Raw genomic sequence first — 27,991 nt, forward strand, 5'->3', positions numbered from 1 at the left:
ATGCAGGCACATGTAAGGGCAGGGAGGTGCTCTCCCTGCCTCAAGGCTTTCCATGTAGGTACATGGAAGGGCAGGGAAGTCCCCTAATCCATGCCACTTCCGCTGCTGCCGCCCTCCCTGCTTTAGCCGTTCCATGCAGACACACATGGAAAGGAAGAAAGGTGGTCTGCCTGCCTCAAGGCTTTCCATGTAGGTATGTGGAAGGGCAGGGAGGTCCCTTAATCCATGCCATTTCCGCTGCTGCTGCCATCCCTGCTTTAGCCATTCCATGCAGGCACATGGAAGGGCAGGGAGGTGTTCTCCCTGCCTAAAGGCTTTCCATGTAGGCAGGTTTCTCTCAAGGGTTTCCACATAGGCAGGTGAAAGGGCAAGGACGTCCCATATTCTGACCTTAATCAATGTCATCTCTGTTATCATTGATGCTGCTCTGTTCTGTACCCTATTTTTTGGGGGGGTGTTTGCTGCGGCTTTCTCTGCTTTAGCCTTTCTATGTAGGCACATGGTTGGGCAGGGAGGTGTGCTCTCCCTGCCCCAAGGCTTTCCATATATGCACATGGAAGGGCAGGGAGGTCCCAGAACAGGGCCACCTGCCAAATATAGCTTATTGCAAATATTGCAATGTAAATAAGTTCCTTGAAGAAAGTGGTCCTGACAGAACCTAGGTTTAGGTGGAGGCTTGGGTTCCGGTTGAGCCTTAAATAGTTGTATGAGGATGGTCAGGGCTCGGGCATAAACACAGGCTTGGGTGTGGACTCTGACATAGATTCAGGAAAGGTTTTGGGCTTGGGCGTAGACTTAGGTTTTGGCATAGACTCAGGCTTTGGCATAGACTCAGACATGGGCCTGGACAAGGGTCCCAGACTAGACATGGACTTGGGCCTCAGACGAGGGCCCTGGACTAGATATGGACCTGGACTTCAGACTGAGCATGGATCCAGGCTTAGATATGAGCTTGAGCATGGGCATAGACTCAGGCATGACTTTGGACTTGGGCATGGGCATGGACTCGGGCATCGGCATGGACTCAGGCATGACTCTGGGCTTGGATCTTTGCATGGACTCTGGTGTTAGCATGAGCATGGACATGGGCTTGGATCTTGGCATGGGCAGCACTGTGAGCATAGGCATGGACTTGGATCTTGGTATGGGCTCTAGCATTTGAGTAATGACATCTTTGAGGCCAGGCAGCGGACCTAAGAACTTTCCCCTGCTGAAATCTGGAGCAGAAGCCACCCTGTCAGCCTTTGGAGCGATCAGTGGAGAGGAGGCTGCCCTGTCAGCCTCCTGGGTATCAGCCCCCCCCCCAAAAAAAAATATATAGGGGTCCTCCTTCCTGGAAGCCTGGAACCAGGACTTGAGCTTTTTGCCAAATAACTTTGAAGCTCCAGAGGCATGGGTGCTGTGTTCTGACCAGGTCTCATTGGTCCAATGAGCCAATAAATCATACAGCCAACCCACAAGCACTCCAGAGGTTTGGGCTGCAAGTCCTCATAGAAGAGGCAGCACTGCAACAAGAATCCATTGAGCAGCTGTTCCACCCCATCATATGCTGCTGGAATGTTCAGCCCTAGCAACCAAAGAAAAATCACAGATCCCAGCTTCAGTAACATATTAGCGTGGGATTGCGTGGCATGCCTGTACCTTCCCAGCACATCCACTGTTGAGGCAAATTTATTCTGTCAGAGATGAGGGTAGCAGAAGGATGTAAATGCAAGGAGGTGTTTATTTTACAGGTGCGCTATATTCAAAACATGAGGCAAGGTCATAGTAACAAAAATTAACAAAACAGAAACAGTCATTACACAGTCATTAAACAGAGGTCTAGGACACATGACCAGAGAAATAACAAATGTGACAATAATACTTTGCACCATCCCTGTGTTGCTAGTGTCCTTTAATAAGCATGTGATTCCACTCAAATCAGCAACAGGTGTTTCCAATAATGAATTAGTCCCAAGGGTGCACTCGACATGCTCCATGTGCGTGGATGAGAGCAGCCTCTCGAGCTGCGCCAGGCATGCGAAGACATGACAATATATTGATACTCAGGGCCAAGGAAATATTTTATATAAAATTAGTACCAGTCAAATTTCTGGACACACCTTCTCATAAATAGTCCTTTCATAGCCTGGCGTGTGAAACAGATGAGATGGCATGTTTTTGCAGAATGCTGTGGTAGTGATGCTGGTTAAGCGTGCCTTCAATTTTGTCACCAACCACACATGTAGATACCATCCGTTCCCCTTGTTCTCCATCTCACAAAGACATGGTGGTTGGAACCAGAAATGCCAGATTTGGACTCATCAGAAGAAAGTACAAACTTCCACTGGTCCATTCCATGTGTTTCTTGCCCTAAGTAATACTGTCTTATTGGTATCTTTCCATTGTGGTTTCTTTGCAGCAATTCAGTCATGAAGGCCTGATTAATGCAAGCTTTTCTGTACAATTGATGTGTCTGCTACTTGAACTTCGTGAAGCATTCATGTAGGGTCTGAAGTGCTGTTAATTGGCAGTTTCTGAGTTTGGTAACTAATACACTTATCCATTACAGCAGAGGCCTTCTTGGTCTTCCTTTCCTGGGACGGTCCTCAATGAAAGCCAATTTCATCATAGCATTTGATGGTTGTTGCAACTGCACTTGAGGATATCTTCAAAATTCTTGCAATTTTCTGGATTGACTGGCCTTCATGTCATAAAGTAATGATGGATTGTTGTTTCTCTTTACTCAGTTGAGCAGCTCTTGACATGATGATGGATTACTACAGTTGTCGAATCAGGCTGTTTACTGTATACCAACACTACCTTGACACAGCACAACTGATGGTCTCACACACATTCAGAAGGCAAATAATTCCACTGTTTAACTTTTGACAAGGCACACGTTAAAAGAAAGGCATTCCAGGTGACTACCTCATGATGATGTTTAAGATGACAGGGTATGCTTTTCATGTCCACAATAGTCCAAAATCAAACCTCAGATTTTTGTGTTTCTCTGCTGCCAAACATTACCTTTTGAGATGGAGATTAACTGCACAGAATTTCAGAGATACAGGTCATATACTAGGCATGTTACTTTTGGTGAGAAGACGGCATATAGTGTGGTTCGAAAACTGACCCACTTTCTTATCCCCAAGAGTGAGATATACAAAGTAAAATTGGTGAAATGTATGTGACTGTAAGTACAAAGTACTGTGTAATTTCAAGTACTGTGCAGCAGTGTTTGTATTGGTAACTGTAATAACTGCAATCCTTGTGGTTTTTTGGAGAGGACACTTTTTGATGGACACATATTTCAACCACATGTGAAGCTCTTACAAATATAAGAGACATTACTGCTGTAGGTAGGGCTGGTGTGCCCCTGTAAAATGAAGTACAGTATAAGAAACACACACAGGGTGCGGGAGGGGTATCCCCCCTCCCGCTGGGGGTGGAGCAATGCGTGTGATACCCACACCTGGTGCAGCAGGGGAACATGCAAGAGGGGGTATCATTTTCAATTTTCAATTGTTAAATGCTCTGTGGTGCAATCTGGTGTATTCTAGGCCCCATTTTCACTGCTGATAATGACCATTTTTATTGCTATTTTATGGGTGTTTATAATCAATTTGTGCATGAACCTGAGTGTATGGCATAACATAAACCAAAATAATAACATGCTAGTGTACTTAATAGCCTACACATGTAGTTGGAATGTCAGCCTATACCGTATGTAAAACATGAATTATTATCTAAACCTCTCATCTCATTCTCATCTCATTATCTCTAGCCGCTTTATCCTGTTCTACAGGGTCGCAGGCAAGCTGGAGCCTATCCCAGCTGACTACGGGCAAAAGGCGGGGTACACCCTGGACAAGTCGCCAGGTCATCACAGGGCTGACACATAGACACAGACAACCATTCACACCTACGGTCAATTTAGAGTCACCAGTTAACCTAACCTGCATGTCTTTGGACTGTGGGGGAAACCGGAGCACCCGGAGGAAACCCACGCGGACACGGGGAGAACATGCAAACTCCGCACAGAAAGGCCCTTGCCGGCCACGGGGCTCGAACCCGGACCTTCTTGCTGTGAGGCGACAGCGCTAACCACTACACCACCGTGCCACCCATTATCTAAACCTGTTAAATTAAATTTTAATATTTAATTTTTATCTAATGCCTATTCACCATGACTACTGAATGATTAGTCAAAAAAAAAAAACACTTAACAAGGAGACACAAATAGATGTCCGTTCCCACCACGAGCAGATTTGGAATCCAGTTCTGAACTACAAGTATCCTCATTTTCATTTACTTTAACCTTCTTATTGTCACAGTCCGGTCCAGTCCATCCATGCCTGAGTTTGTGGGACTTCCAGGCCGGATCCGGGACAGGAATTCAGTCCTGCCCTGCTGGAGGCCATCTTCCCTGAAGTGGCACTCCCACACCTGCTACCACTCCTCTCCCATCAGCCAGGGCCTTCTTAAGCGCTGTTTGGAGCTACTCCAGTTGCCAGACTGTCTCTTGCAGACTTTCCTAACCTCACTACAGCCCTTTGGTATTGTGACTTCTCGATTCCCCCCTGCCTGTATTGTTCCGTGGGTGTTTTTTTTTTTTTGTCTAGTTTTCTGTCCAGTTTTTGCCCCTGTTTTACCTGCCTGTTCTTCTGGATTGTGTTTTTTGCTTCCTCTGCCTGGGTTTCCCTTGTCCCTGTTTTCTTCAGTTTTTGTGAAGATGTTTCTGTCCTGTTTTTGTCCCTGACCGTACCTGCCTGCTCTTCTGTGTTTTGACCTCTTGGCCCGTTCTTTGACCACTGATTTTGCCTGAGCCCTATTGTACCTCTGCCCTGTACTACAACTCTGCCTGAGTTACTTCATTAAAGAAGTTTCCTTTTGTACACTGCCGGTCTTGAGTCTGATCTTGGGTCCTCACTTCACCTCAGCTCGCCATTTCTGACACTTATTAGATAAGATAATATCTTATTTAATCTTATCCAAATGTCTTGTGTTTGAGTGCTACCACTGACATCATTTCAGATGAGGCCATTGGCCCTAGTTTTTAATTCGTCACACAGAGTGTCACGGCGTGAAACAGTTATGGAAAGACTCAACTTGACCGAAGTTAGCATTTTGCATTGGAAGACCAACTGGAAATTCATAATGTTCAAGATGTACAGTGGGGCAAAAAAGTATTTAGTCAGTCACCAACTGTGCAAGTTCTCCCACTTAAAAAGATGAGAGAGGCCTGTAATTTTCATCATAGGTATACCTCAACTATGAGAGACAAAATGAGAAAAAAAATCCAGAAAATCACATTGTCTGATTTTTAAAGCCATAATATTTGCAAATTATGGTGGAAAATAAGTATTTGGTCAATGACAAAAGTTCATCTCAATACTTTGTTATATACCCTTTGTTGGCAATGACAGAGGTCAAACGTTTTCTGTAAGTCTTCACAAGGTTTTCACACACACTTGCTGGTATTTTGGCCCATTCCTCCATGCAGATCTCCTCTAGAGCAGTGATGTTTTGGGGCTGTCACTGGGCAACATGGACTTTCAACTCCCTCCAAGATTTTCTATGGGGTTGAGATCTGGCGACTGGCTAGGCCACTCCAGGACCTTGAAATGCTTCTTACGAAGCCACTCCTTTGTTGCCCAGGCGGTGTGTTTGGGATCATTGTCATACTGAAAGACCCAGCCATGCTTCATCTTCAATGGCCTTGCTGATGGAAGGAGGTTTTCACTCAAAATCTCACGATACATGGCCCCATTCATTCTTTCCTTTACACGGATCAATCGTCCTGGTCCCTTTGCAGAAAAACAGCCCCAAAGCATGATGTTTCCACCCCCATGCTTCACAGTAGGTATGGTGTTCTTTGGATGCAACTCAGCATTCTTTCTCCTCCAAACACAAGTTGAGTTTTTACCAAAAAGTTCTATTTTGGTTTCATCTGACCATATGACATTCTCCCAATCCTCTTCTGGATCATCCAAATGCTCTCTAGCAAACTTCAGATGGGCCTGGACATGTACTGGCTTAAGCAGAGGGACACGTCTGGCACTGCAGGATTTGAGTCCCTGGTGGCGTAGTGTGTTCCTGATGGTAGCCTTTGTTACTTTGGTCCCAGCTCTCTGCAGGTCATTCACTAGGTCCCCCCGTGTGGTTCTGGGATTTTTGCTCACCGTTCTTGTGATCATTTTGACCCCATGGGTTGAGATCTTGCATGGAGCCCCAGATTGAGGGAGATTATCAGTGGTCTTGTATGTCTTCCATTTTCTAATAATTGCTCACACAGTTGATTTCTTCACACCAAGCTGCTTACCTATTGCAGATTCAGTCTTCCCAGCCTGGTGCAGGTCTACAATTTTGTTTCTGGTGTCCTTTGACAGCTCTTTGGTCTTGGCCATAATGGAGTTTGGAGTGTGACTGTTTGAGGTTGTGGACAGGTGTATTTTATACTGATAACGAGTTCAAACAGGTGCCATTAATACAGGGAATGAGTGGAGGACAGAGGAGCCTCTTAAGGAAGAAGTTACAGGTCTGTAAGAGCCAGAAATCTTGCTTGTTTGTAGGTGACCAAATATTTATTTTACCGAGGAATTTGCCAATTAATTCATTAAAAATCCTACAATGTGATTTCCTGGATTCTTTCCCCCATTCTGTCTCTCATAGTTGAAGTGTACCAATGTTGAAAATTACAGGCCTCTCTCATCTTTTTAAGTGGGAGAACTTGCACAATTGGTGGCTGACTAAATACTTTTTTGCCCCACTGTATGGTCATTATGCTTTCATACGAATAGTTATTTGTTTACCGATCTCTCCTCATTTGGGCACGTTTCTTGCCAAACTTCGAAAGAATCTGGACTCTTGCAGTGGTGCTTTTGTGGCTGGGGACTGTAGTTAACTTGCTGACTTTGGGACTACGGTTGTTGTGAATGGTTTTGCGCTCAGGTTTCCATCGGTGGGGGGTTTATAGCATCAATGAAGCTGATTTTATGTTAGGACTGTTAATTTTTTTAGTCATGTTGTCTGTTGTTGCCCGGATGGGGATGGGTTCCCTTTTGAGTCTGGTTCTTCTCAAGGTTTCTTCCTCATGTCGTCTGAGGGAGTTTTTCCTTGCCACCGTCGCCACAGACGTGCTCATTGGGGATAGATTAGGGATAAAATTAGTTCATATTTTCAGTTGTTCAAATTCTGTAAAGCTGCTTTGCGACAATGTTTATTGTTAAAAGTGCTATACAAATAAAAACAATCTGGACAAGGTTGGCTGATCCTATCACCTTTTCTTTGGTACTTCTGGAGCCAAGGTGACGTACAATCCATAATTGGGTAAAATATTAAAAGTTTCACATTCTATATGTAATTTAGAGCGGAAAGACAAACCAGTAAATAAGATAATAAATGGAGCCATAAATTTCATGACCACCATTGCCACAGGCTCCTATTACTGCTGCTTGTAGTAAACAATATCCTTAAGTGTTTTTAAAGTGAGTTGTTGAGTGAAAACCACACTGCGTGATAATACTGTAATCTGTTTATCCAGTACAATGTGGGCATTTGTCCTCACTGCTCTGTATAGCGTTAGCATAGTTAGTTCAGTACAGCACACAGCTGTGTCGCTCTGGGTTTCTCATAACACACCAGTTTGTTCGGTTAATCACTAATAAACCGATTCTCTGTGCTCTGGAGAATATATTTAAACCCCAGCTCAGTAAGTCACTTTATTTTTCTGTCCTTTGTCTGCCAAAAGCTGGCGCTGCCTCCTGCATGCGTGCATGCTCCTTATTAGCAAAACTTTATTTTTAACTGTAGCAAATCAGAAGCGAGCTTTCTGGTGCCCCAACATTGCCCCAACAAGCAGTCAATCAACCCCAAGCTTTCGTACAGTGTAGCTGATGTGATTTGAAGGTCAAGACCATAAAGTCGCCACGAGTACACAAACACAAAAGCGTAAAAGAACGTGAAAATAACCACTGATAACCATAGGAAAGAAAAGGTCTTGGAAAATAGGAAATCTGCTAGCATTGTTGGTTGAGGAACTTTGAAACGTAATCGGTGCCAGGCTGATCATGGCCAGATTTTGCACCGGGCGCTGGCTCTTAATGAAACCCCTGTATGCATATATTATATTGGGGTTTATATATATATATATATATATATATATATATATATATATATATATATATATATTTATATATATATATATATATATATATATATATATATAAAATCACCTAGAGACACTGAGAACGTGCAACAACCTGGCTTTCTTGCACCGACAGTGGACAATGTTCAGCTACGCACGGACCAGTACGCCTCAGTCATTACTGTCCTCGACTCCCCTTTCTGACAAGGAACTCGCTCTTCTTGCTAAAGGACTGTCATTCTGTCTGGTCCCAAAGCAGATAAATGAACTTAAGGTTAAGTCAGATCTCTTTGCCTTTTTTCGTCATCTCCAGTTACGAGAATTCTTCCATTGTACCCTGCTTTCTATACCTCTGGCAGATGCTACACAAGAGGATACAGTTTTTAAACTGAAATCTACATTCATGCCGCCAGTTAACTGAGACAAATATTTGTAGTCCGTCAGCGTTGTTGAAAACGAGGTTCTGGAACAGGTGAGGTCAGTCACAAAGTTCCATCGTAACCTGCCTAGGTCAGAAATGGTAGCTCTATGTGAACTAAAATCTAATTTGGAGATCATTATCAAAGATGCAGATAAAGGTTTTGCATGGATTAAAGTTTTCCGTCGCTACGACGGATTTCCGTCAACTGGGAGCGCTAAAGATCAATAATGAGAGTGATGCAGATCCGAGGAAAAAAGGGGGGGAAGTAGGCCCATAGGTCTGACACCTATGTGATTTTAGAACTTCACCAAGCTGCTGTGATTGCCTGTTGTTGAATCCTTTCTTGTGCTATGTTTGAGTATATGTAAAGGAATAAGTTGTTGCGCTAGATAGGCATAAATAAATACAGCCTATGCTACTGTCTAGTCCCGGGGAGGCTGGGCGTAGGCAGCGAGCCGCGGCTTGAGTTTCGTTTCTATCGGCGGCTCCAGCCCGACTTTGCACGGTCGTAACTCGGCCAGGGGAGGTCCCAGCCTCTCCAAACTTGGCAGCCAGCGACCTCTGCCCTCTCCCCAATGAACCAGCGCTGCCAGGGTGGGCCAGCCCCGCACCTCGGGACACGATTCACCCCGAGGCGAGCCGCGGCGCTCCGCATCAGTTTCCTTTTAACGGCGGCTCCACTGATGAACAATTTGGCTGTCCTACTACTAGGCAACTACTTGCCTACTACTAATACTAGGCCTATTGTAGTAGTAGTAATAATCATATTTGCCTATTGAAAGGTGATCAGGTGAAAAATCTAAACAGCCCTGTTGAAGTCGCAGCAAGACCTATGCTATTAAGCTTTTTGTAGGTTAAACAGGCTTCGGCAGACAACGTTCTGGAAAGGGTGTTTTTCTTTGGTTTGATTAGCCTACGATTTAATCTTTAAACATTATGGTTTCAGCAGTTCGCTTAAACATTGGAGGCTGCAGAGTCGGGCTGCAAGATTTCCCGACACTTGCTTAAGATGCCAAACTTCATAGTAAGGAGAAAATAATTCCACAGTATTTAGTGCCTCATCAGTCTCAAATTAATAGTGAAGGACCAACGCGAATTAAGTCCCAAAAAACCATCTTGTAGGCCTATATTTTACATTTTCAAAAAAGTCCGGAATTGGATGTCCGGATGTCCGGAAGTGGAGTGTAATGAAGTGTCTCATTCACTAAGCACAAAAGGTTGGAAAACAGTGGAGAAAACAGCTATTGCTTAAATAGGCTACTAATGGTTTACATTAGTAATTTAATGTATGTGACAAATTCACTGATTAAATAGATAAAGAAGTGAATACTCCAAAGCTCAAAATTCAGGAAAGTGGCTCTGGTGTCGCAAGTGCACAAGAACAGTTATTTGAAAGTTAACCTAATGAATTTGTGCGTGCGCGTGCGATTTCATAAAGAACTGGGACAATTGGCATTCGGTGAAAGATTCACACCTATGACTCATTATATTCACGCGCGCCCTCTCGCCCACTGTTGCTTCATTTTCCCTACTTACACGAGTGTCTGAAGATGGAGTTTTCAGAGGTGCAACCGAATAAATAAATATGCGTCTTTTTTATCCGGCTACATGTAGGCTATCACTGCGCAAAGCCTCTAATGTTGAAATGGTAGTAATATTTATTAAAATAATAGTAGGCTAATTTCCACATTAATTGGTAAAATGTCCCAAGGGATGTGATGGGGGGGATGGCCGTTTTATAAGGGGGATGATTTGAGATTTTTATTTCAGAAGGGGGATGCCATCCCCCCACATCCCCCCTCAACTCGAGTACTGCGTATAAGGCCATATTTCACCGGACATAGGCCCTTCGATTTCCATCACTAGAGCGCGTCAAATTACTTTTGGTTTTGCCAGCATGGATGCGCTTCTTTTAAATGAATGCACAGATGTGTCAGACATCGACAAAACAGTAAAGAATAAGTGGAGATGGGCTTGACGAAATGAAATGGGCGATAATGGCAAGCTCCTGCTGCTGTGCCAAGGAAAAAGAAACAAAAACAGGCATCAGGTGTTGCCCAACTAGATGCCTTTGGCTTCACTGCGAAGAAGCAGATACAATGGTGCTTGAAAGTTTGTGAACCCTTTCGAATTTTCTATATTTCTGCATAAATATGACCTAAAACATCATCAGATTTTCACACAAGTCCTAAAAGTAGATAAAGAGAACCCAGTTAAACAAATGAGACAAAAATATTATACTTGGTCATTTATTTATTGAGGAAAATGATCCAATATTACATATCTGTGAGTGGCAAAAGTATGTGAACCTCTCGGATTTGCAGTTAATTTGAAGGTGAAATTAGAGTCAGGTGTTTTCAATCAATGGGATGACAATCAGGTGTGAGTGGGCACCCTGTTTTATTTAAAGAACAGGGATCTGTCAAAGTCTGATCTTCACAACACATGTTTGTGGAAGTGTATCATGGCACAAACAAAGGAGATTTCTGAGGACCTCAGAAAAAGCATTGTTGATGCTCATCAGGCTGGAAAAGGTTACAAAACCATCTCTAAAGAGTTTGGACTCCACCAATCCACAGTCAGACAGATTGTGTACAAATGGAGGAAATTCAAGACCATTGTTACCCTCCCCAGGAGTGGTCGACCAACAAATATCATGCCAAGAGCAAGGCGTGTAATAGTCGGCGAGGTCACGAAGGACCCCAGGGTAACTTCTAAGCAACTGAAGGCCTCTCTCACATTGGCTAATGTTAATGTTCATGAGTCCACCATCAGGAGCACACTGAACAACAATGGTGTGCATGGCAGGGTTGCAAGGAGGAAGCCACTGCTCTCCAAAAAGAACATTACTGCTCATCTGCAGTTTGCTAAAGATCACGTGGACAAGCCAGAAGGCTATTGGAAAAATGTTTTGTGGACGGATGAGACCAAAATTGAACTTTTGGTTTAAATGAGAAGTGTTATGTTTGGAGAAAGGAAAACACTGCATTCCAGCATAAGAACCTTATCCCATCTGTGAAACATGGTGGCGGTAGTGTCATGGTTTGGGCCTGTTTTGTTGCATCTGGGCCAGGACAGCTTGTCATCATTGATGGAACAATGAATTCTGAATTATACCAGCGAATTCTAAAGGAAAATGTCAGGGCATCTGTCCATGAACTGAATCTCAAGAGAAGGTGGGTCATGCAGCAAGACTACGACCCTAAGCACACAAGTCGTTCTACCAAAGGATGGTTAAAGAAGAAGAAAGTTAATGTTTTGGAATGGCCAAGTCAAAGTCCTGACCTTAATCCAATTGAAATGTTGTGGAAGGACCTGAAGTGAGCAGTTCATGTGAGGAAACCCACCAACATCCCAAAGTTGAAGCTGTTTTGTATGGAGGAATGGGCTAAAATTCCTCCAAGCCAGTGTGCAGGACTGATCAACAGTTACTGCAAACGTTATTTGCACTTATTGCTGCACAAGGGGGTCACACCAGATACTGAAAGCAAAGGTTCACATACTTTTGCCACTCACAGATATGTAATATTGGATCATTTTACTCAATAAATAAATGACCAAGTATAATATTTTTGTCTCATTTGTTTAACTGGGTTCTCTTTATCTACTTTTAGGACTTGTGTGAAAATCTGATCATGTTTTAGGTCATATTTATGCAGAAATATAGAAAATTCAAAAGGGTTCACAAACTTTCAAGCACCACTGTGAAGTGAACTTTCACTTTACTTTTCTTGTTTCCTGGCTTTATTTCAACAGATTTTCCTATTTTTCTTTCTGTTCCACTCTTCTGAAAGCATGGTTCAAGTTCGACTGCACTTGCACTTTTCTCTGAACCACTGTTGTGCATTACTAAAGTATTGTTGAAATAAATTTGCACTTTGCGCTGAAAACTTGATGTTTCATCATGAATAGCCACTAATGACAATGGTAAAATCTTGCCTTAGCTTTAGTGATTTGTTAAAATTATGTAAATGTACTATACGTAGGGGCCTAGGGGATAATGGACAACACGGCGTTTAAAATTTGACGCATCGCTGACATGCTGACATGGTAGGGGCCAACGACATGGAGCTTTTTTTTCAGTCAGATGATTTTTTTTTTTGCTTTAATCCATGGGTTTTGGCATAGTAGTCATGGATACGGCTCGCTATATTGCTGAAGGACTCATCAACTGTTGGACACTTCTACATATCGCCCACTAGACTCTGACCCGACGCAAGAACTCGTAATACAACGTACGTTTCTACTCCGCAGGCTTCATGAAAATGACATCATTATGGAAGATATGTACACGTTCGTGCTCCCGGAAGATCCACGTCCAGCTCGCTTCCATCTTCTACCAAAAGTCCACAAAGCTGGAGTTCCAGGTCGTCCAGTGATTTCTGGCTGTGGCTCGCTTACGGAGAAAGTTTCCCAGTTTGTGGACTGGTTTTTGAAACCCCATGCCTTGTTACTTCTTACCTGAAAGATTCCTTTGAATTTTTGAATAAGCTGAGAGATTTAGGTTCTGTACCACCTGGCTCACTTCTTCTCGTTACTTGATATGTTACTATAGATGTAGCTCTGTACCCTAGCATCCCACATGAGGATGGCTTACAAGCTCTGTCTGACCTTTTAAATACACACATTTTTTTCTGATACTAGACACGCTGACATTGTAGAACTTGCTCGTTTTATTTATTTTTTATTTATATTTTAACAGGAAGCTTCTTCACTTATTAATGTGATTTTCAAGAAGGTCCTGATAAATAAATTGTCACAAAAGATATAAAACAGTATTTGGAGGTTCAATATGAAATCCAACTAGTTAAGTCAACATTATATTTTTTACTTTTACAAAATAAAGTTCAAATTATTTAAGTTTAGAAAAGTTTTTAAAGAAATTCGATTTAAAATGGCTAATCTTAGAACACTGCTTAAGTGCGTCACTCAAATTGTTCCATTCTTTTATGGCTTGGTACTGCATAGTTTGTTTTCCCCAGTTAGTTTTGGGTTGTGGTAAACGAAACTCGCTTCCATGCCTCGTGTTGTAGCCATGCTCATTGAGCACGTTTTGTTCTTACTAATATTTTTTTTGAGTTTAACAACCAGTTATTTTTACAGATTTTAGGTACTGACATCGGTACGAGGATGGCACCCTCCTATGCTATTATCTTTATGCATGCAGTTGAGACACTTATTCTCCAGAATCCTGTTTCCCCGTTCATTTGGTGGCATTTTATTGACGACATCTTTTGTGTTTGGACCCATGGTGAGGAGCCCCTTTTAGCCTTCCTTGATTTTGTAAACCAGATCCACCCGTCTATCAGGTTTACTGCGGATTATTCTCCTGTTAGTTAATTTTCTGGATATTTATGTTAAACTTGATAGTGAAGGTACTTTCCATACTGATCTGTTCATCAAACCTACTGACACCCGACAATTTCTGTTGGTGTCATCTTGTCACCCTGGTCATGTCAAACGTAGTCTACCATACAGCCAGGCTCTTCGTATTTTATGCATATGCTCAAATGCCGATACTGCGTTAGATCGTCTCTGCGAACTTGAGCAGTCTTTTTGTAGATGTGGTTATAGCAAACACAAAGTTAAAACTCAGATTAAGCGTGCTATAATAACATTTTTCTCAGATGATTCTCCTAAAATGAAGAAAAGTGAGAATCGTGTACCGTGCATTTTTGACTATCACCCCGGCCTTCCAGACGTTAATGGTATTTTGTCACGCTACCTCACTATTCTCCACTGCTCCAGCAGAATGAGTGTGTGTACCTGAGAAGTCTTTGGTCTGCTTCCAACGTCCCCTTAATTTACGTAATTTGCTGGTACGGGCAAAGCTGCCCAACCCAGACACTAATTCAGTTACACAAGTTTCTTGTGGGCCTTGTGGAAAGTCATGTTGTCAGATTTGTAGTATTCTTCCTTCACAAACTTCAATCACTAGTACAACTACTTCGGCTACTTTTGCCCTTGTCAGTGGTGGGGCCAACTGCGCCTCTACCAACTGTATCTACGTTATCACTTGTACCCTGTGTTACCCTGTGGGCCCAGTATGTTGGCCAGACAAAAACGTTTACACTTCGTGTGAATAATCATAAAAGTGCTATTAGAAACACTAGGGTAAATTCGGGTAACGATTGTACGCAATTGTATGAACATTTTACTACAAATGGACATTCTCAATCTAATTTGTCCTTCACCATTGTACAGGTGTGTTCCAAAACTCAGGATCTACTGGAAGCAGAAAGAGATTGGATCTGGAAACTAAAAGCAGTGCACCCTTCAGGTCTAAATGTTAATAACAGTTTCTGTACTCAGCTTAGAGGCCCACGTGCCACTCGTTCTTAACCCTTTTCTGATTGGCCTTTGGCTCGCGGTTCTTTATTGGTCAGTTTCCCATTGTAAAATTTTTAGCTATTTTTGATTGGATGAACTTGACTTTCATAATTATTCGTTTAATTAATGTCATTTGTGCCACTTCATGTTTTGACACTAATGGCTTTCTGTTTTGTGTGTATATATACCCCTCATTTCCTGTCTTTTCTCATTCACTCCGTGTACTGCTGTTTGTACATTTAAATACAGTGCCTGAAGAAGATCCCTGTGTAGGATGGAAAATTTGCTATCGGAAACCATCTTTCTGTTAGTTTATGTGATATTTTACCACTCTTGTTGGCAGAATTCAAGAGTTCAATTGGCACAGACCCAACTTTTTAGCACAGTCCACATATTTTCAGGAAGGCCATTCCAAAAGCTTAATGTTCACCTGCATCCATCCCACAACCACCTTTGATGTGTGTTTGGGGTCATTGTCCTGTTAGAACACCCAGTTGTGTCCAAATTTCAACCATCTTGCTGATGGTTTGAAGGTATGCTGAAGCATTCTGAGGTAGTCCTCCATGATTCCATACATTTTGGGCAATACACCAGTTCCATCGGCAGGAGAACAACCCCAGAACATAACGCTACCACCACCATGCTTAACAGTTGGTACCGTTTTCCTCCGTCCCTCTGGTCATTGTGGACAAACAACTCAATATTGGTCTCATCTGACCATAAAATTTTCCTCCAGAAGGCTTTTTCTTTGTCCATGTGGTTAGCTGCAAACTTAAGTCGAGCTGGTTAATTTTGGAGCAGGGGCTTCTTTTTTTGGACAGCAACCTCTCAGTCCACGGTGATGTGAAACTCACTTCACTATAGACACTGGTGTTCTAGCAGCTTCCTGTTCATTCCAAGCTTGTGACTTAATGGTTCCTGGGTTGTTCCTGACCATCCGAACCAATTTCCTCTCAGCTAAGAGTGACAGTTTGGGTCTTTTTACAGACCTTGGCAAAGTGGCTACATTTCCCAATAACTTGTACGGGCACACAATTGTTGAAGTGATGATCTTGGATTCTGCAGTTGTTTAGAAATGGAGCCAAGAGACATTCCTGAGATGTGTAAATCTATAATCCTCATTCTTAAGTTAGCACCAAGCTCCTTACTTTCCCATTGTACTATATGTTGGTCAATCTAATGAGTGCTATCAAACAAACCCTTTTGATGTTGGCACAAAAAAGCTACCAGCAGTAATCAATCATGATCACTAACAAGTAGTTAAGAGGCCTTGGTCATGGCAGGTTAAAAGATACTTTGGAGCTTTCAGCATGACTGAATTCTCATCTCATTTCATTATCTCTAGCCGCTTTATCTTGTTCTACAGGGTCGCAGGCAAGCTGGAGCCTATCCCAGCTGACTACGGGCGAAAGGCAGGGTACACCCTGGACAAGTGGCCAGGTCATCACAGGGCTGACACATAGACAACCATTCACACTCACGGTCAACTTAGAGTCACCAGTTAACCTAACCTGCATGTCTTTGGACTGTGGGGGAAACCGGAGCACCCAGAGGAAACCCACGCGGACACGGGGAGAACATGCAAACTCCGCACAGAAAGGCCCTCGTCAGCCACGGGGCTTGAACCCAGACCTTCTTGCTGTGAGGCGACAGCACTAACCACTACACCACTGTGCCGCCCCATGACTGAATTAATAATCTAAATGGGCATATGTATATTTTTTACTCGGTGTTAATTTCAGAAAACCCAAAATTAATTCAAACTTGTGCATCAAATCCTTGGGGTTTTTTTTCTATTAAAGATTTATGTTGTCCAGTCATTATGCCCCCCCACCAAAAAAAATAGTGCAAAGAAATCATTGAAAGCCAATATTGCCATGAGATTCATGTCTATTGAGTGTATGTAAATTTCTGGCCTCAAATGTATACATCAAAAGTGACTGGACAATTGACTGATAAACAGTTTTATGGTCAGATGTGGCCTGTTTCCTCATTATTTCATAAATTAATGAGATAAAGGTCTGGAGTTGATACCAAGTGTTGAATTTGCATTTGGTATCTGTTCATGGGAACTATCATTACACAGTCAAAAAGGAATTAAGTGCAGTTTGCACTTGTGGCAAAGTGTGCAAGAACCCACGTGGCCTGAGGATCCACCAGGCCAAGATGAGATGTGTGCAGATGGGGCAGGTGCCACAGCGCTCAGGGACTAACCCTGGTGAGGCGCAGGAGGAGCATGGTCCGGAGTTAACCCACAGTGCCAAGAACCTCCAGGTGACACGAGCACCAAAGCCACACAAACAATCAGAACACCGTCGGGTCAAGTGGCCACAAGCCAACAAGGAGAAGGAGTGGCTCCAGTTTGATGAAGATGCCGATAACATCTTGGATGGCATGGCTAAGGGTGATGTTGACTGGTGCCTCCAGTCCATGACCACCATCATCATGAGCCTAGCAGCCGAGAGGTTTGGATTGGAAGAGAAGAAAACAGAGAAACTTCCCTACACCAAGAACAATCAGGTGAAGAAGATTCACCAGGTTGGGCAAGAACTGAAGAGCCTGAGGCGGCAGTTCAAGGAGGTAAGTGAGGAGGAGAGGGGACCTCTGTCAGAGCTATGCAGCATCCTACGCAGGAAGCTCATGACCTTGAGGAGGGCTGAATGGCACAGGAGGAGGAGAAAAGAGAGAGCCAGGAAGCAAACTGCCTTTCTAGCAAATCCATTTGGATTTACAAAACAGCTGCTGGGGCAGAAGCACAGTGGCAAGCTGAACTGTTCTAAAGGTGACATTGACCAATACCTCTCCATCGCCTTAAGTGATGCACTCAGGGAGCAAGATCTGGGCAACTGCAAGCCCCTAATTGACCCTCCTGTACCAGTACTGGACTTTGATGGAAAGGAGCCCAGTTGGAAGGAGATCCAGGAGGTGGTCAAGAAGGCAAGAACAAGCTCAGCTCCAGGACCTAGTGGGGTGCCTTATAGGGTTTATAAGAACTGCCCAAGGTTACTCCACAGGCTCTGAAGGTGATATGGAGGAGGGGAAGGGTCGCTGAACGGTGGAGGTTTGCTGAAGGAGTGTGGATTCCGAAGGAGGAAGAGTCAAAGAACATTGACCAGTTTAGAACCATCTCCCTGCTCAGTGTTGAAGGAAAGATATTCTTCAGCACTGTTGCCAGGCGCCTAACGGACTACCTCCTAAAGAACGACTATATCGACACCTCAGTTCAAAAAGGAGGGATCCCCAAGGTATCAGGGTGTCTGGAGCACACAGGTGTGGTTACCCAGCTGATCAGAGAAGCAAGAGAGAACACAGGTGATCTAGTTGTGCTGTGGCTGGACCTCACAAATGCCTACGGATCCATACCACACAAGCTGGTGGAAGAGGCACTGCGGCGGCACCATATTCCAGATAAGTTCAAGAACCTCATTCTTGACTACTACAATGGCTTCAGTATGAGGGTTTCTTCAGGGGCCATAACATCGGACTGGCATAAGATCGAGAAGGGAATCATTACAGGGTGTACTATCTCAGTGATTCTTTTTGCACTAGCCATGAATATGCTGGTAAAGTCAGCCGAGTTTCAGTGCAGAGGGCCCCTCTCCAAGTCAGGCATCAGACAGCCACCAATCAGGGCCTTCATGGATGACCTGACTGTAACTACACCACACGTGCCAGGGAGCAGGTGGATCTTGAAGGGTTTGGAGGAAGTGTTCACCTGGGCCCTCAAGACCTTTTAAGCCACAAAAATCCAGATGGCTTGTGCTGAAGAAGGGGAAGGTCACAGATAAGTTCCAGTTCATGCTGGGCAGTGCCCAGATTCCACCCATCACAGAGAAGCCCGTGAAGAGCCTGGGGAAGGTTTTTGACTGCAGCCTGAGAGACACTGCAGCCATTCAATCAACCAACCAAGAGTTGGAAGCATGGTTGACCGCAGTGGACAAATCGGGCCTACCAGGCAAGTTCAAGGCTTGGATTTACCAACATGGCATCCTTCCAAGGATTCTGTGGCCCCTCATGATCTATGTGGTTCCAATTTCTACGATCGAGAGCTTTGAGAGGAGAGTCAGCAGGTTCCTGCGGAAGTGGTTGGGCCTTCCTTGGAGTCTGAGCAGCATCGCCCTGTATGGCCATAATAACATGCTGAAACTCCCAACTAGCAGCCTGTTGGAAGAGTTTAAAGTGAGCCGTACAAGGGAGGTGTTGCAGTACCGAGAGTCAAAGGACCCAAAGGTCTCTCAGGCTGGCATTGAAGGTAGGATGGGGCAGAAGTGGAGAGCTGCGGATGCTGTGGAGGTGGCTGAATCACAGCTACAATACAGGACACTGGTCAGGACAGTGGCTCGAGGTAGAGAAGGCCTCGGCAGCAATGTAACACCTCGCTTCGACCAGGTAAAGGGAGAGGACAGGAGAGCACTGGTTCAGGAAGAGGTGCGGGCATTCATCGAAGAGGAACGAGCCAGCAAGGTGGTGGGGATGCGGCAGCAGTGAGCCTGGACTCAATGGGAGCATGCGCTAGACCATAAAGTCTCCTGGAATGAGCTGTGGAGAGCAGAGCCCCAGCACATTTGGTTCCTAATCCAGGCTGTTTATGATGTGTTACCAAGCCCATCAAACCTGTTCAGCTGGGGGAAGGTAGAGTCACCAGCCTGCGCCCTGTGCCAGAAAAGGGGGACACTGGAGCACATCCTTAGCAGCTGCCCAAGAGCTTTGAGCGAGGGACGCTACCGCTGGCGCCATGACCAAGTGCTAAGGGCGATTGCGAATACCATCTGCAATGGAATCAACCAATGCAAGCGCCTCCGCCCTGCAAAGCAGACCACTGCTTTTGTGAGAGCCGGGGAGAAACCACTAGCTGTGCCCAGGACCAAGTATTCTGGTTTGTTGGCAACAGCTCAAGACTGGGAGTTGAGAGCTGACTTGGCAAGACAACTTAAGTTCCCACAAAAGGTAGCCACAACAACGCTAAGACCAGATCTAGTCCTCACTTCAGAAACCATCAAACAGGTGGTCCTCTTGGAGCTTACTGTCCTGTGGGAGGAGCGCATTGAGGAAGCTAATGAGAGGAAGAGAGCTAAGTATGCTCAACTAGTGGAGGAGTGCCGTTGCAATGGGTGGGGGACAAGATGTGAACCCATTGAGGTTGGATGTAGAGGGTTTGCAGGCCCGTCCCTCTGTAGGGCTTATAACATGCTGGGCATCACAGGGGCAAGGAGGCAAAGGGCCATAAAGGAAGCCACTGAGGCAGCTGAAGTTGCCTCACGGTGGCTGTGGATCAAAAGAGGAGATCCGTGGGCAGAGTAGCGCTACCTGGACACAAGCTGGGGCTTGGTCGCCTGGATGAGAGTGTATGATGTTTGAAAGACCCGAAACACTCGAAGACCCCAGGTAACATCACTGAAGATGTGTCCAGGTTGCATCACTTGCTGATGTATGTTATAAGGAGGCAATCATTAAGCTTAAACAAAACGGACACCTATTAGAGAGAGAGAGAGAGAGAGAGAGAGAGAATAGAAATTTTTAGAAGTGGTATGTTCGAAAGAAGGCATGCACGAGTAAGCTCAGCAACACCAAAAGGCCTGGAAGGCCATGAAAGAAAACTAAAGTGGCTGATTGCTGAATTTTTTTTATTTTGTGATGAAAAACCCCTTCACAACATCTATCCAAGTCAAGAACACTCTGGAGTAGGTAGGCGTATCATTGTCAAAGTATAGAATCAAGAGATACCTTCATGAATCTAAATAAAGGCCTTTACCTTTACCTATGAGGGTTTACCTAGAGATGCAAACTACTGGTAATACTAAAGAGCAGAAAGGCCAAATTCGAAAAAAAAAAAATATATATATATATATATATATATATGACGCGGTACGCGGTGGTCCGGATCACCGTATTTTCCATACAAAACGAGGGCATTAATTAATTATTTTTCCTGGATTGTGGTCCGGTTCACCGTATGCTGTATTATATTACGATATAAATAAAAACTTACCAAAATCATACTGTGTTTGTCATTTAATACGAGTTTTTTTACAAAGTCGTAAATCATTTGTTATTTTTTCTCAAACCGGAAGAGAAATGCATGCGTAAAACACACGCGCAATAAAAGATACCAGTTCTAACGCATGTAAAAAAGCGGGAGCTGCCACGAGGGAAGTGAAAAATAATTTTACCAACTTCACAGTAAGACTTTTTATTTGTCTTCTGAACTTGGTGGTCCGGACCACACCTGAAAACGGCGTGGTCCGGACCACAACGGTAGTCCGGACCACCGCGTACCGCGTCATATATATATATATATATATATATATATATATATATATATATCTCAAGCGGCACGGTGGTGTAGTGGTTAGTGCTGTCGCCTCACAGCAAGAAGGTCCGGGTTCAACCCCATGGCCGACGAGGGCCTTTCTGTGCGGAGTTTGCATGTTCTCCCCGTGTCCGCGTGGGTTTCCTCTGGGTGCTCCGGTTTCCCCCACAGTCCAAAGGCATGCAGGTTAGGTTGACTGGTGACTCTAAATTGACTGTAGGTGTGAATGTGATTGTGAATGGTTGTCTGTGTCTATGTGTCAGCCCTGTGATGACCTGGCGACTTGTCCAGGGTGTACCCTGCCTTTCGCCCGTAGTCAGCTGGGATAGGCTCCAGCTTGCCTGCAACCCTGTAGAAGGATAAAGCGGCTAGAGATAATGATATCAGATGAGATATATATATATATATATATATATTGGGCGGCACAGTGTTGTAGTGGTTAGTACTGTCACCTCACAGCAAGGTCCTGGGTCTGAGCCCAGTGGCTGGTGAGGGCCTTTCTGTGTGGATTTTGCATGTTCTCCCCGTGTCTGCGTGGGTTTCCTCCGGGTGCTCCAGTTTCCCCCGCAGTTCAAAAACATGCAGGTTAGGTTAATTGTCTCGTCTTGTCTTCATCCGCTTTATCCAGGGCTGGGTTGCGGAGGCAGCAGTCTGAGCATGGAAGCCCAAACTTCCCTTTCCCCAGACACCTCGGCCAGCTCCTCGGGAAGAACACCGAGGTGTTCCCAGGCCAGCCGAGAGACATAGTCCCTCCAGCGTGTCCTGGGTCTTCCCCGGGGCATCCTCCCAGGGGGACATGCCTGGAACACCTCCCCAGGGAGGCGTCCAGGAGGCATCCGAAAGAGATGCCTGAGCCACCTCAGCTGATTCCTCTCGATGTGGAGGAGCAGCAGCTCTACTCCGAGCTCCTCTCGAATAACTGTGCTTCTCACCCTAGCTCTAAGGGAGCGCCCAGCCACACTGCAAAGGAAACTCATTTCAGCCGCTTGTATCCGCAATCTTGTTCTTTCGGTCATTACCCAAAGCTCATGACCGTAGGTGAGAGTTGGAACGTAGATCGACCGGTAAATCGAGAGCTTCGCCTTTTGGCTCAGCTCCTTCAACACGATGGACCGGTAAAGCGACCGCATCACTACGGAGGCTGCACTGAGCCGCCTGTCAATCTCACGCTCTATCCTTCCCTCACTCGTGAACAAGATCCACTTGAGGCAGGACTTCTCCACCAACCTGGAGAGGGCAAGCTACCCTTTTCCGGTCAAGAACCATGGCCTTGGACTTGGAGGTGCTGATTCTCATCCCAACCACTTCACACTCGACTGCAAACCGCCCCAGTGCATGCTGAAGGTCCTGGTTTGAAGAAGCCAACAGGACAACATCATCCACAAAAAGCAGAGATGAAATCCTGGGGTTCCCAAACAGGATTCCTTCTGACCCCTGGCTGCGCCAAGAAATTCTGTCCATAAAAATTATGAACAGAACTGGTGACAAAGGGCAGCCCTGCTGGAGTCCAACATGCACTGGGAACAGGTCTGACTTACTGCCGGCAATGCGAACCAGACTCCTGCTCCATTCGTACAGGGACCGGACAGCCCTTAGCAAAGAGCCCTGAACCCCATACTCCCGAAGCACCCCCCACAGAATACCCCAAGGGACACGGTCAAATGCCTTCTCCAGATCCACAAAGCACATGTGGACTGGTTGGGCAAACTCCCATGAACCCTCGAGCACCCTATGAAGGGTATAGAGCTGGTCCAGTGTTCCACGGCCAGGACAAAAACCGCATTGTTCCTCCTGGATCCGAGGTTCGACTATTGGCCGGATTCTCCTCTCCAGTACGCTGGAGTAAACCTTCCCGGGGAGGCTGAGAAGTGTGATTCCCCTATAATTGGAGCACACTCTCTGGTCCCCTTTCTTAAAAAGAGGGACCACCACCCCAGTCTGCCACTCCAGAGGCACTGTCCCTGACCGCCATGCGATGCTGCAGAGGTGTGTCAACCAAGACAGCCCCACAATATCCAGAGACTTGAGATACTCGGGGCGGATCTCATCCACCCCCAGTGCCTTGACACAGAGGAGCTTGAAAACCACCTCAGTGACTTCGGCTTGGGTAATGGACGAGTCCACCTCTGAGTCAGAAACCTCTGCTTCCTCAATGGAAACGTGACTGTGGGATTGAGGAAATCCTCAAAGTATTCCTTCCACCACCCGACAATGTCCCCAGTCGAGGTCAACAGCTCCCCACCCGCACTGTAAACAGTGTTGGCAGAGTACTGCTTCCCCCTCCTGAGGCGCCAGACAGTTTGCCAGAATTTCTTCGAGGCTGACCGATAGTCCTCCTTCATGGCCTCCTCCCGGTTCCGAGTTTTTGCCTCCGCAACTGCCCGAGCTGCGGCACGCCTGGCCTGCTGATACCCGTCAGCTGCCTCTGGAGTCCCGGAGGCCAACATGGCCTGATAGGACTCCTTCAGCTTAACGGCGTCCCTTACTTCCGGTGTCCACCACCAGGTTCAGGGATTCCCGCCATGACAGGCACCGGAGACCTTGCGGCCACAGCTCCGAACAGCTGCATCTACAATGGAGGTAGAGAACATGGTCCACTCAGACTCGATGTCCCCCGCCTCCCTCAGAAGCTGGGAGAAGCTCTCCCAGAGGTGGGAGTTAAAGACCTCCCCAACAGAGTGCTCGGCCAGACGTTCCCAGCAGACCTACGTTTGGGCCTGCCAGGTCTGTCCGGCTTCCTCCTCCGCCAGCGGATCCAACTCACCACCAGGTGGTGATCAGTTGACAGCTCAGCCCCTCTCTTCACCTGAATGTCCAAGACATAGGGCCGGAGATCAGATGAAATGACAGCATAGTCGATCATCGACCTCTGACCTAAGGTGTCCTGGTGCCACGTTCACTTATGGACACCCCTATGCTTGAACATGGTGTTCGTTATGGACAAACTGTGACTAGCACAGAAGTCCAATAACAAAACACCACTCGGGTTCAGATTAGGGAGGCTGTTCCTCCCAATCACGCCCCTCCAGGTGTCACTGTCGTCGCCCACATGAGCGTTGAAGTCCCCCAGTAGAACAATGGAGTCCCCAGTCTGAGCACCTCTCAGTACCTCTCCCAGGGACTCCAGGAAGGCCGGATACACTATACTGCTATTCAGCCCATAGGCACAAACAACAGCAAGAGCCCTCTCCCCAACCTGAAGGCGCAGAGAGGCAACCCTCTCGTTCACTGGGGTAAACTCCAACACATGGCAGCTGAGCTGGGGAGCTACAAGCAAGCCCACACCGGCCCGCCGCCGCTCACCATGGGCGACTCCAGAGAAGTGGAGAGTCCAGCCCCTCTTGAGGAGCTGGGTTCTGGAGCCCAAGCTGTGCGTGGAGGTGAGCCCGACTATCTCTAGCCGGTACCTCTCAACCTCCCGCACAAGCTCAGGCTCTTTTCCCCCCCAGTGAAGTGACATTCCATGTCCCAACAGCTAGCCGCTGTGTTTGGGGATCAGGTCGTCGAGGCCCCTGCCTTCGACTGCCACCTAATCCACACTGCACCAGCCCCCTACGGCTACCTCTGTGGGTGGTGAACCCACAGGAGGTCGGGCCCATGTCACCGCTTCGGGCTGAGCCTGGCTGGGCCCCGTGGGCAAAGGCCCAGCCACCAAGCACTCGCATACGAGCCCCAACCCCGGGCCTGGCTCCAGGGTGGGGCCCCGGCTGCGCTATGCCCGGCAATGTCACGGTCCTTGGTTTTTTGTTTTTTTTTAATCCATAAGGGTTTTGGTGAACTGCTCTTGGTCTGGCCTGTCACCTAGGACCTGTCTGCCTTGGGAGACCCTAACAGGGGCGTAATGCCCCCGACAACATAGCTCCTAGGATCATTCAAGCACACAAACCCCTCCACCACAATAAGGTGGCAGTTCTAGGAGGGGTAAGGTTAATTGGTGGCTCTAAATTGACTGTAGGTATGAGTGTGAATGGTTGTTTGTAACAGTGTCAGCCCTGCTAGCGACTTGTCCAGGGTGTACCCTGCCTCTCGCCCATAGTCAGCTGGGATAGGCTCCATCATAAAATTGTCATTTTTAATTATTGGTTACAAATGCTATGCAGTCAATGAAGTCTGGAACCCATAGACATCACCAGATGCTGGGTTTCTTCCTTGGTGATATTCTGCCAGGCTGATACTGCAGCTATCTTCAGTTCCTGTTTGTTCTTGGGAGATTGTCAGACTGCATATTCAGTTGGATTCAGGTCATGTGATTGACTTGGCCATTGCAGACCATTCCTTTTTTTTTTGGCTTTATTTCTACACTTGAACTCTAGATCTTTTATGCTCATTTCTAAGTGAAATAATGAGGGAATAACACACACCTGGCCAGGAGACATCTGAGCAGCCAATTGTCCAATTGCATTTGGTCCCTAAAAATCTGGGGGACCCATGTATAAAAGTGCAGTAATTCCTACACCTTTCACCTGATTTGGATGGAAATACCTTCAAATTAAACCCGAAAGTTATTATTCTGTATATTGGAGTTTATATTAAATATTCTATGGTCAAAAAAGTCCTTCCCAAGTCACAAGGCACATCAGGGGGCACCAATCTCCGTTTCAGTAGCTCTCAGCCTCTCGCCTATATCTAGGGTAACAGTGGGGGGCTAGTCCTCTGGTAAACATGAATGTTTGACTCCCTGCTCACATCTGTATTGCCTTGCCAGCTGGCAGTAGGAAGCATTTTTATGATGATCTTTGGTATGACCCAAGTGTTATGCCCCGGTCTAGAGGAAACCTGACCGTAGCTGCAAAGTGAATTCTCCTTTCCCCACTCTCAAGGATGACCAGTGCCACAACCAATTGCAGTCCAAAACACAACTGGTTTATTTCAGCACAGGTAAAATTGGCGTCGGGTTGAGCACGGCCCAAAATAACAAACAAAACAATGTATTTAAATGTCCACTAACTTAACTTGTTGATAAAAGAAAACAAAATAAAATACAGGGATCTTGCCTAACTCACTAACATAAACAGGAGAAAACAAAGTGCAACAAAAAGGGGTTTTCACCCCTACAGTTTCCTGGAGTGCTTTTAGGGAAGTATTTACACTGTTTACAACTCAAATACTTTTATCAGTTGACAACACAACAAGGCACGGTCCAGTTGGGAGGAAGGAGAAAGTGAAGCACATCCATCTTCTCCAGAAAGCATTTTAAAGCAGGTGCTATCAACCATGGTCCAATCAGCTGCCCTTACCTACAACCGAAAATCTTTAAAGAAAAGTCACGGGAACAGATGAAAAATACCCCCCTCAGGCAGGGAAGGAGAACAGCAAAAACAGAGATATCAATAATAATACAGACTATGACTCAGGGTCATAACACCGACCACAAGTGGAGCTTGCAGTCTCCTGATCAAGAGGCAGACACACTAACCACTAGGCCAACTCGCGGTATATACTGTGGTACACAGCTAAAATAACAATAACTGTGTCTATGTATATAATAATCTGCCTGGTTCTTTGTATACTGATTTTTTTTTTTAGCTATTGTCACATTTGATCTTCCTTAGAGACTACGTGCTCTCTGCACCCCAGCAAGTAACCTGAGGTAAACACTATGCAACTGGAAGCTATGGGGGATTTCTTACCCAATTACAAAGGCAAGGACATTCCTGAAGCACAAAGGGTAATAGTTATCAACCATGCATATTTCAAAAATACACTTTTAAATTGGCCTATGGCCTCTCCTCAGCTGGAAATGCTGTGACAGTGTTTGATTACGTTTTTGTCATTAAATTGTGAATATTGTCTGTAAAAAAAAAAAAAGAGAGAAAAAAGAAAACTAAATTGTAGACAAATTGCTGTTTGTAAATGTGTAGAGTACATTTTGCCAATTTAAACAATAAAGGGATGGGGGGGGTGTAAATGGATCAGAATGAGAACACGACTTTTATAAACGTGGCTTATATTCTTCAATAATTGTATTGGAGAAGTGCTTTATGCATGAACTGTGGCTTCAGTCATTATAAAATTAATGACTATTACATTATTACTGCAATCATTCCTTCCATCCATCCAAAAAAATCCATTATCTATACCACTTACAGTGGTGCTTGAAAGTTTGTGAACCCTTTTGAATTTTCTATCTTCATAAATATGACCTAAAACATCATCAGATTTTCACACAAGTCCTAAAAGTAGATAAAGGGAACCCAGTTAAACAAATGAGATAAAAATATTGTACTTGGTCATTTATTTATTGAGTAAAATGATCCAATATTACATATCTGTGAGTGGCAAAGGTATGTGAACCTTTGCTTTCAGTATCTGGTGCGACCCCCTTATGCAGCAATAACTGCAACTAAACGTTTCTGGTAACTGTTGATCAGTCCTGCACACAGGCTTGGAGGAATTTTAACCCATTCCTCCATACAGAACAGCTTCAACTCTGGGATGTTGGTGGATTTCCTCACATGAACTGCTCGCTTCAGGTTCTTCCACAACATTTTGATTGGATTAAGGTCAGGACTTTGACTTGGCCATTCCAAAACATTAATTTTATTTTTCTTTAACAATTCTTTGGTAGAATGACTTGTGTGCTTAGCGTCGTTGTCTTGCTGCATGACCCACCTTTTCTTGAGATTCAGTTCATGGACAGATGTCCTGATGTTTTCCTTTAGAATTCACTGGTATAATTCAGAATTCATTGTTTCATCAATGATGGCAAGCCGCCCTGGCCCAGATGCAGCAAAACAGGCCCAAACCGTGATACTACCACCACCAAGTTTCACAGATGGGATAAGGTTCTTATGATGGAATG

At 45.2% G+C, this 27,991-nt stretch overlaps 1 protein-coding gene across 1 annotated transcript in view; it reads left to right on the forward strand.

Moving 5' to 3' along the window:
• LOC132885203 (sodium- and chloride-dependent GABA transporter 2-like) overlaps positions 1–27,294 on the forward strand; it is a 46,475-nt gene extending 19,181 nt beyond the window's left edge. The window contains exon 3 of the mRNA XM_060919598.1: positions 26,742–27,294. Coding sequence (XP_060775581.1) covers positions 26,742–26,783 — 42 coding nt within the window. The 3' untranslated portion in view covers positions 26,784–27,294. The remainder of the gene's footprint in view (positions 1–26,741) is intronic.
• The last annotated feature ends 697 nt before the right edge of the window (positions 27,295–27,991 follow it).

Source organism: Neoarius graeffei, chromosome 4 (genome assembly GCF_027579695.1).
Source record: "Neoarius graeffei isolate fNeoGra1 chromosome 4, fNeoGra1.pri, whole genome shotgun sequence".
Classification (NCBI taxonomy): domain Eukaryota; kingdom Metazoa; phylum Chordata; class Actinopteri; order Siluriformes; family Ariidae; genus Neoarius; species Neoarius graeffei.